Source organism: Salmo salar, chromosome ssa17 (genome assembly GCF_905237065.1).
Source record: "Salmo salar chromosome ssa17, Ssal_v3.1, whole genome shotgun sequence".
NCBI classification, from domain to species: Eukaryota; Metazoa; Chordata; class Actinopteri; order Salmoniformes; family Salmonidae; genus Salmo; species Salmo salar.
Window position 1 is genome coordinate 44208886 of NC_059458.1, and position 10565 is coordinate 44219450.

At 45.9% G+C, this 10565-nt stretch overlaps 1 protein-coding gene and 1 long non-coding RNA gene across 2 annotated transcripts in view; one reads left to right on the forward strand and one right to left on the reverse strand.

Annotated features, from left to right (window-relative positions):
* Positions 1-5157: 5157 nt before the first annotated feature.
* On the reverse strand, positions 5158-9441 carry blzf1 (basic leucine zipper nuclear factor 1). Its single transcript, XM_014151165.2, has 7 exons — positions 9348-9441; positions 8747-8864; positions 8071-8597; positions 7255-7454; positions 6458-6586; positions 6039-6285; positions 5158-5898 (listed from the first exon to the last, which is right to left on the reverse strand). Exons 2-7 carry the CDS (start codon positions 8772-8774, stop codon positions 5710-5712), a joined length of 1320 nt encoding a protein of 439 aa, XP_014006640.1. The 5' UTR covers positions 8775-8864; positions 9348-9441; the 3' UTR covers positions 5158-5709.
* A 101-nt stretch (positions 9442-9542) lies between these two features.
* LOC106575030 (uncharacterized) overlaps positions 9543-10565 on the forward strand; it is a 5554-nt gene continuing 4531 nt past the window's right edge. The window contains exons 1-3 of the long non-coding RNA XR_006760082.1: positions 9543-9732; positions 9839-9944; positions 10180-10339. This is a non-coding gene — a long non-coding RNA (uncharacterized lncRNA). The remainder of the gene's footprint in view (positions 9733-9838; positions 9945-10179; positions 10340-10565) is intronic.

Sequence of the window (10565 nt, forward strand, 5' to 3'; positions counted from 1 at the left end):
GGAATGTCCACCAGAGCTGTCGCCGGATATTTTAATGTTATATTTATATTTAACCACAAAAATGTTAATGTCATTATATTGTCTAGTTTTAAGTTAAAAACCATTTACTCCAGTTTAACTTCCATTCATCCTGTATTCAAGCGTTATGATGGACAGATTCTCACTAAACAGTAAATAGATTTAACAAATTAATTCTGGTCTCTGACATGAAAGAATTTAGAAAAAATCTTTACAAAGAGAAAAATGGTCAACAACAAACCGTTGCACAAAAAAAAAATACATTAATCTTATTTTCTTTAATCTAATTACACGTTTTCTTTAAAAGTTAAATGTTTTCAGTCTCTAAATTGGGACAATGCCTTCTGAAAGGACAGTATTCATACCCTTTGACCTGAATTCAAAACGGATTCAATTTATATATTTTTCTCTCACCCATCTACACACAATGCTCCATAATGACAGTGAAAATGTGTTTAGAAATTTTAGCAAATGTGTTGAAAATGAAATAGCTAAAATATCTAAAATGTATTCACACCTAAAACACAAGGTCAAAATCTACACTTACGAGTTGTGGCCAAGACAGTGGATGTTACTGAGTGGCCTAGATAGTTTAAACTTAAACTCTACTTGAACATCTACAGAAAGACCTAAAAATGGCTGTTTAGCAATGGGATCAACAACCAATTTGAATAATTCTCACCCATCTACACACAATACCCCATAATGACAAAGTGAAAACATGTTTGGTCAATACTTTGTAGAAGCATCTTTGGCAGCGACTAAAGCTGCGAGTCTTTCCGAGTAAGTCTCTTAAGATCTTTCTACGCCTGGATTGTGCAACATTTGCCCGTTATTCTTTTCAAAATCATTCAAGCTCTGTCAAATTGGTTGTTGATCGTTGCTAGACAACCATTTCTAAGTCTTTCTATAGATTCTGAAGTCGATTTAAGTCAAAACTGTAACTAGACCACTCAGGAACATTCACTGTCTTCTTGGTAAGTAACTCCAGTGTAGATTTGGCCTTGTGTTTTAGGTTATTGTCCTGATGAAAGGTGAATTAATCTCCCAGTGTCTGGTGGAAAGCAGACTGAACCAGGTTTTCCTCTAGGATTTTGCCTGTGCTTGGCTCCAGTCCGTTTATTTTTTATCCTGAAAAACTCCCCAGTCCTTAACGATGACAAGCATACCCATAACATGATGCAGCCACCACTATGCTTGAAAATATGGAGAGTGGTACTCAGTAATGTGTTGCATTGGATTTGCCTTAAACATAACACTTTGTATTCAGGACAAAAAGTACATTTTTTGCCACATTTTTTGCAGTATTACTTTAGTGCCTTGTTGCAAACAGGATGTATGTTTTGGAATATTTGTTATTCTGTACAGACTTCCTTCTTTTCCCTCTGTCATTTAGGTTAGTATTGTGGAGTAACTACAATGTTGTTAATCCATCCTCAGTTTTCTCCTATCACAGCCATTCAACTCTGTAACTGTTTTAAAGTCACCATTGGCCTCATGGTGAAATCCCTGAGCAGTTTCCTTCCTCTCCGGCAACTGAGTTAGGAAGGACGTCTGTATCTTTGTAGTGACTGGGTGTATTGATACACCATCCAAAGTGTAATTAACACCTTCACCATGCTCAAAGGGATATTCAATTTTGACCCATCTACCAATAGGTGGCCCTTCTTTGCAAGTCATTGGAAAACCTCCCTGGTCTTTGCGGTTGAATCTGTGTTTGAAATTCACTGCTCGTCTGAGGAACCTTAGAGATAATACACAGATTATCATCAGATCAATTCAATAAATATAACACTCAGAATAAAAACCTGATGCTGAATCAATCATACTGCTGGGGAGGCGGGTAGCCTAGTGGTTAGAGTGTAGAGGTGACAGGTAGCCTGGTGGTTAGAGTGTAGAGGCAGGTAGCCTAGTGGTTAGAGTGTAGAGGTGACAGGTAGCCTGGTGGTTAGAGTGTAGAGGTGACAGGTAGCCTAGTGGTTAGAGCGTTGGGCCAGTAACCAGCAGGTAGCCTAGTGGTTAGAGCGTTGGGCCAGTAACCAGCAGGTAGCCTAGTGGTTAGAGAGCGTTGGGCCAGTAACCAGCAGGTAGCCTAGTGGTTAGAGAGCGTTGGGCCAGTAACCAGCAGGTAGCCTAGTGGTTAGAGCGTTGGGCCAGTAACCAGCAGGTAGCCTAGTGGTTAGAGCGTTGGGCCAGTAACCAGCAGGTAGCCTAGTGGTTAGAGCGTTGGGCCAGTAACCAGCAGGTAGCCTAGTGGTTAGAGCGTTGGGCCAGTAACCAGCAGGTAGCCTAGTGGTTAGAGCGTTGGGCCAGTAACCAGCAGGTAGCCTAGTGGTTAGAGTGTAGAGGTGACAGGTAGCCTAGTGGTTAGAGCGTTGGGCCAGTAACCAGCAGGTAGCCTAGTGGTTAGAGCGTTGGGCCAGTAACCAGCAGGTAGCCTAGTGGTTAGAGCGTTGGGCCAGTAACCAGCAGGTAGCCTAGTGGTTAGAGCGTTGGGCCAGTAACCAGCAGGTAGCCTAGTGGTTAGAGCGTTGGGCCAGTAACCAGCAGGTAGCCTAGTGGTTAGAGCGTTGGGCCAGTAACCAGCAGGTAGCCTAGTGGTTAGAGCGTTGGGCCAGTAAACAGCAGGTAGCCTAGTGGTTAGAGCGTTGGGCCAGTAACCAGCAGGTAGCCTAGTGGTTAGAGCGTTGGGCCAGTAACCAGCAGGTAGCCTAGTGGTTAGAGCGTTGGGCCAGTAACCAGCAGGTAGCCTAGTGGTTAGAGCGTTGGGCCAGTAACCAGCAGGTAGCCTAGTGGTTAGAGCGTTGGGCCAGTAACCAGCAGGTAGCCTAGTGGTTAGAGCGTTGGGCCAGTAAACAGCAGGTAGCCTAGTGGTTAGAGCGTTGGGCCAGTAACCAGCAGGTAGCCTAGTGGTTAGAGCGTTGGGCCAGTAACCAGCAGGTAGCCTAGTGGTTAGAGCGTTGGGCCAGTAACCAGCAGGTAGCCTAGTGGTTAGAGCGTTGGGCCAGTAACCAGCAGGTAGCCTAGTGGTTAGAGCGTTGGGCCAGTAACCAGCAGGTAGCCTAGTGGTTAGAGCGTTGGGCCAGTAACCAGCAGGTAGCCTAGTGGTTAGCTAAAAGCTAGTCCCAACGGTCTTACAATGTTTCCTTTCCTCATCTCCCTCCCTTATGAATGACCGTCTAATGTCAGGTCTGGTGTAACCTCTCTCAAAGAGTTAAACAACCAGGTGAGGGGAGTTCCTTACTAATTAGTAACCTAGACAACCAGGTGAGGGGAGTTCCTTACTAATTAGTAACCTAGACAACCAGGTGAGAGCAGTTCCTTACTAATTAGTAACCAAGACAACCAGGTGAGGGCAGTTCCTTACTAATTAGTAACCTAGACAACCAGGTGAGGGGAGTCCCTTACTAATTAGTGACCTAGACAACCAGGTGAGGGGAGTTCCTTACTAATTAGTAACCTAGACAACCAGGTGAGGGGAGTCCCTTACTAATTAGTGACCTAGACAACCAGGTGAGGGGAGTTCCTTACTAATTAGTAACCTAGACAACCAGGTGAGGGGAGTTCCTTACTAATTAGTAACCTAGACAACCAGGTGAGAGGAGTTCCTTACTAATTAGTAACCTAGACAACCAGGTGAGGACAGTTCCTTACTAATTAGTAACCTAGACAACCAGGTGAGGGGAGTTCCTTACTAATTAGTAACCTAGACAACCAGGTGAGGACAGTTCCTTACTAATTAGTAACCTAGACAACCAGGTGAGGACAGTTCCTTACTAATTAGTAACCTAGACAACCAGGTGAGGACAGTTCCTTACTAATTAGTAACCTAGACAACCAGGTGAGGACAGTTCCTTACTAATTAGTAACCTAGACGACCAGGTGAGGACAGTTCCTTACTAATTAGTAACCTAGACAACCAGGTGAGGACAGTTCCTTACTAATTAGTAACCTAGACGACCAGGTGAGGACAGTTCCTTACTAATTAGTAACCTAGACGACCAGGTGAGGGCAGTTCCTTACTAATTAGTAACCTAGACAACCAGGTGAAGGGAGTTCCTTACTAATTAGTAACCTAGACAACCAGGTGAGGACAGTTCCTTACTAATTAGTAACCTAGACAACCAGGTGAAGGGAGTTCCTTACTAATTAGTAACCTAGACAACCAGGTGAGGGGAGTTCCTTACTAATTAGTAACCTAGACAACCAGGTGAGGGCAGTTCCTTACTAATTAGTAACCTAGACAACCAGGTGAGAGGAGTTCCTTACTAATTAGTAACCTAGACAACCAGGTGAGGACAGTTCCTTACTAATTAGTAACCTAGACAACCAGGTGAGGACAGTTCCTTACTAATTAGTAACCTAGACAACCAGGTGAGGGCAGTTCCTTACTAATTAGTAACCTAGACAACCAGGTGAGGACAGTTCCTTACTAATTAGTAACCTAGACGACCAGGTGAGGACAGTTCCTTACTAATTAGTAACCTAGACAACCAGGTGAGGACAGTTCCTTACTAATTAGTAACCTAGACGACCAGGTGAGGACAGTTCCTTACTAATTAGTAACCTAGACGACCAGGTGAGGGCAGTTCCTTACTAATTAGTAACCTAGACAACCAGGTGAAGGGAGTTCCTTACTAATTAGTAACCTAGACAACCAGGTGAGGACAGTTCCTTACTAATTAGTAACCTAGACAACCAGGTGAAGGGAGTTCCTTACTAATTAGTAACCTAGACAACCAGGTGAGGGGAGTTCCTTACTAATTAGTAACCTAGACAACCAGGTGAGGGCAGTTCCTTACTAATTAGTAACCTAGACAACCAGGTGAGGGGAGTTCCTTACTAATTAGTAACCTAGACAACCAGGTGAGGGCAGTTCCTTACTAATTAGTAACCTAGACAACCAGGTGAGGGCAGTTCCTTACTAATTAGTAACCTAGACAACCAGGTGAGGACAGTTCCTTACTAATTAGTAACCTAGACGACCAGGTGAGGACAGTTCCTTACTAATTAGTAACCTAGACAACCAGGTGAGGACAGTTCCTTACTAATTAGTAACCTAGACAACCAGGTGAGGGCAGTTCCTTACTAATTAGTAACCTAGACAACCAGGTGAGGACAGTTCCTTACTAATTAGTAACCTAGACGACCAGGTGAGGGGAGTTCCTTACTAATTAGTAACCTAGACAACCAGGTGAGGGCAGTTCCTTACTAATTAGTAACCTAGACGACCAGGTGAGGGCAGTTCCTTACTAATTAGTGACCTTAATTCATCAGTCAAGTCCAGGGAATGATCAGAGACCCACAGACACTCTGCCGTCCGTGGAATGGCTTTGACGCGTGTTATATAACTTTGACCATATTATTTTTGGGAAGCCCAAATGATTCTAAGATGAGTACTTTCAGATTTTCCGAACTCACTTCCTCGTTTAAATCACTTGCTCTGCTCACGTTCTGAAGCCCACAATGCAGTGGGAGGTTCTAAGGGTTATGAGACGGTGATGGACTGAGAGATCAGCCAATTAAAACCAGCGGTTGTTCTGCCGTACTTCCGGTCAAGTCCCGTTCTGAGGCCGCTGTGAAACCAGACGGTTCGACGGAGAGAGAGAGAGAGAGCCGACCGGTGTTCCTCACAGCGGCCTCCGTTGACCTGTCCAGGTTAAAAGGTCATGACCCCTGCCCTCTGATCCACTAGAGTACCAGGATGTCTCCGCTGCAGCGCTCACAGCAGTTGAAGGTGATGTTCTCATAGCGAGTGTAAGGGTGGAACCGGCCGATGCTCTTCTTAGTGGTCAGGAAGGCCGAGGAGTCAGAGATAGAGAGGGGGGAGGTTTTTTCCTCGTTGTCTGAACAGGAAATAGGGTCCAGGATCTTCAACACCTGAGAAGGGAGTGTGGGGGGAGAGAGAGAGAGAGAGAGAGAGATGGGAAGAAGGAGAGAAAGACAGAAAGAGTGAGGTGGTGGTTTCTGGGTAGAGGTCAGTGTGAGTGTCCTGCTGGAGGTCCGACTCCACTTCCTACCTTCTCAGCCATCTTCTCAGCAGGCGTGTGTGAGGTGATAGGGAGCTCTGAGGCCTGTCTTCCTTTCCTCAGCCCGGCTCCGCTGCTGCTCCCTACAGGCCCTACCTTACCCAGCAGGCGGGAGTTGATGGCTTCTGCCAGCTTGTGATTGGCTAGGGCAAGTTCTCCCGTGCTGAGTGGCTGGGCACTTGGGTAGTAGGTCTGCTGTCGACCCCACTGGAGAGAGACCAGCAGCTGCTCCAGAGACCTGGGAGAGAGAAAACACAAACACATCATCTGTATCGCTGGTAATGAAAGTGTGTATCTCAGCAACTTTATGTTCCTATGTGAAGCACAGAAGTCCTACTGTACCTGTGGGTTAGTTAACATCACGTCTGAGTGTTTTAACTGAGCACCAGGTTCATATATCAGTGTCGTACCTGTGGGTTAACATCATGTCTCTGGAGAACTCGTCTCTCTCACTCAGCAGGTCTGTGATGACGCTCTGAGCCTCTCTGGTCTGGTGCTGGAGAGAAACCCTGGCATTGGTCAGCTCCTCCGCCATCACTCTTGAAGAGATACCACACACACAAAACAGTCAGTCAACACACACACACACACACACACTACACACACACGCACACACACACACACACATACACTACACACACACACACACACAACACACACTACACAGTCAGTCAATACACACACACACACACACACACACTACACACACACGCACACACACACACACAAAACAGTCAGTCAATACACACACACACACACACACACTACACACACACGCACACACACAAAACAGTCAGTCAATACACACACACACACACACACTACACACGCACACACACACACACTACACACACACACACACACACACACACACACACACACACACACACACACTACACACACACACACACACACACACACACACACACACACTACACACACACACACACACACACACTACACACACTACACACACACACACACACACACACACACACACACACACACACTACACACACACACACACACACACACACACACACACACACACACACACACTACACACACTACACACACTACACACACACACACACACACACACACACACACACACACACACACACACACTACACACACACACACACTACACACACACACACACACACACACACACACACACACACACACACACTACACACACGCGCACCTGGACGCCAGGAACTTGGTCCTCCAGACGTCACATTGTATGGACATGCGTTCCAGCTGTTCTGCCGTGGAGGCCAGGCTGCGACCCAGAGCCTCGTTCTCTAAGATCATCTGGTTCTTCTCTCTGGCCAGACGCTCAAAGTGGTACTGCAGGTCGTCTCCTACAGAGGCTACCAGCAGCTTCTTCAACTCTCTGTTCACCTATCGGAGAATACAGATGTTGAGTTGGTTTAAATACGGACCGAAGTACTGTGTTTCATGTGCCGACAGATTGTTAAAACAGAAGTACTATCCTTATTTCATCGGGACAAAGGCAAGTGCTGCAAAACTCAGGATTCAGATTAACTCCAACAGTCGCTGAACAATTCCAAATATTGTGGTTAAAAGTGTTAAAGGCCCAGATGCAGACGTTTTTTTTAATCATTTCTGGGAAACGATTAAGGTCCTTACCGTGAATGTCTTCAATTAAAAATGGTTTTAAAGAAACAGAAATAGAGTAATTTCTCAAGCAAGAATTTAGTTAGGACTGTCTGGGAGTGGTCAGAATAAGGAAGGGAAAACGGAAAACTAGCTGTTATTGGCAGAGAGGTTTGGAACTCTCTTTCTTATTGGTCTATTAAATGATTGTTCGGTCACCAGGCAGGCCAAACCTCAACCCCACCAAAACAGGCTGAAATTTCAAATAGCTCTTACACTAAAAGGGCCTTATCATCATTTTCACAGTAGTACTCCAAACTCAGTGTGGAAATATATATAAAAACACAGTAATTTGACGTTTTTGATGGCACTGGGCCTTTACGTTAACTCATTTACCCACCTCAGTCTGTACATGAAGCTGGTTGAGGAGTCCCTCCTTGTCCTGTAGCAGTCTTCTCTCTGAGTTCTGCAGCTTCTCCATGGCTCCTCTCAGGTCCTCCAGAGGAAGGGAGGGAGACGGGGGTCGTTCGTCCATCTGCTGCCCAGCCCAGGCCTCTCCTTTCTCCTCAGCCGGACCCACATGACCCCCACTCCGGCTGATGGCGGCACGGGGAACAACGATCCTCACCGCCTCCACCACTACGCAGGCCTCCCGGGGAACCTTCCCCAGGTGGAGCACCCCGGGGAGCTGAGGGGCAGACGCGATGTCTCTGGGACTGGCTCTGGGGCTCTGCTGGGGGGTGGAGTGGGGGCTGTGCTGGAGGCTGGCGGGGGAAGGGTGCGTCGTCTTGGGACTTTGTTTGGGACTAGCTACTTTAAGTAGCGGCACCGAAGACAGAGGCGTATCCACGACACCGATCTCCTTAGCGACTGGGGGCTCGTCTGTCTCCATGCCGTCGCCGGGGCCCCTGACTGGACGGACGGAACCTGGAACGTAGCAGACAATCTGGAATGTTCTCTCTCTCTCTCTCATTGTATTGACTGGAAGAGTTATCAGGTCTCAGCATCGCTTTGTGTGATTGGCTGAGAGGATGTAAACAACAGTCTGTGAAATGATACAGGTGATAACTACTTACCTCTGTCTGCTACTGCGGCAGTAGACATGATGGTACAGGAAGTTTTCACAACAGTCCAGTCGAATGACAGAGGGACAGGACGATGGGTGACTTCCAGGATGGCAGTTAGATCTCTCTCCTGAAGACAGACAAACAAATATTGATTCTGAGTTAACCAACCTGTTAGCCATGTTAAACAAATAAAATAAGAAAGTAGAGAGAGAATATCGCAAGGCTCCTGTAAATAACTAATGGACTTTTTCTGCCTTCAATTTCTTAAAAAAAATATGTTTTGAATTGGTCAAATTAGAGTTAAAACAGCTGACCTTTCTAACTATTTGTTTACTTGGCTAGTTAACTAGTTGACTTCAGTCTCTGGCTGAGCTCCGAGGTTAAAATAACTCACTAGTTATGTGTGGATGAGCTTTATTAACAGCACTGTCAGCACATGATCAACACCCAGCCGGGTTAGATAAGGATTTCAGAGAACAGACTTCAGCTTTCCTCAGCTAACAGTAACTGACAACGAACCGTGTCCTGGACATAAACTTATAGACATTGTTAGCTAACATTAGCGGTGTCAAATGAAGTGTAACGGTGTCAGAATAAACATTGTACATACTGTGTTACCCGATGAAGAAAAACAAAAGATTTCCTCTGTTAATAAATGTTGGTCGCCATTTTGTTTGTGTTGTCACCGCCCGGATACTGTTGGCTTGGCGGACGGGCTGTCCTGCACAAAACTGACTCTGAATCAGCTCCTACGATTTCTCATCGATAGAGGTGACAGTAAACAGATATCCCAAAATCTGATTCACGATCAGTAAACGGAAGTTGAGACTACAGCGTTACAAAATGACCAAACCGTGGAATAATGCGGAACTATTATCCGCGCTACATTGTTCCACCGTAGGAAATAAAATATTGTTACACCCACAGAAGACAACTTAGTACAAAGTACCGAAGATAATCAATTCTGGTTAATAAACTATTGTTCTCTAGTACAGGTGAGTTTGATAGCCACATGTTTGTATTTGAATCGAGATTTTCAAATAGTTACTACGATGTGGGCGATTTGCTAATAGTCTTATTTTCTGTCTTTATGTTGTCTAGGTTGTCACTCGGAGAGCAATGGGGGTACACGGGCTGTGGAAGCTGCTTGAGACCACCGGGAAGCCCATCAATCCCGAGACACTCGAGGGCAAGATCCTGGCTGTCGGTATCCTTCCGGGCACCCCCCCCCCCATTGCACTCTTAAACACTTTCTCTCTCCTTGTTCTTGCATTTTTTTTTTTTAAGTAGGGTTCCCTACTTCTTCCACTCAATCTCCCACCCACACCTCCTGCATATCCCAGTCATAACATGTTGTTTGTTTGCATGTGTCTGCATCTGACATAGAATTAGTTTCCAGTGTATTGTGCAAGTAGAGATCCTTGACCCTGTCCCTCTCCCAGACATCAGTATCTGGTTGAAGCAGGCGGTGAAGGGTGTGAGAGACAGGGAGGGAGACATCAGTATCTGGTTGAAGCAGGTGGTGAAGGGTGTGAGAGACAGGGAGGGAGACAGTATCTAGAACGCCCACCTCCTCACCTTGTTCCATCGCCTCTGTAATGGGTGGGTATAATTTGTAATAATAATAATAATAATTATACCCACCCTCTGTAAATCACATCAGACCTGTCTTCGTGTTCGATGGAGATGCACCTCTGATCAAGAAACAGACCCTGGTGTCTGTCTGTCTGTCTGTCTGTCTGTCTGTCTGTCTGTCTGTCTGTCTGTCTGCATGTCTGTCTGCATGTCTGTCTGCATGTCTGTCTGCCTGTCTCTCTGTCTGTTTTTA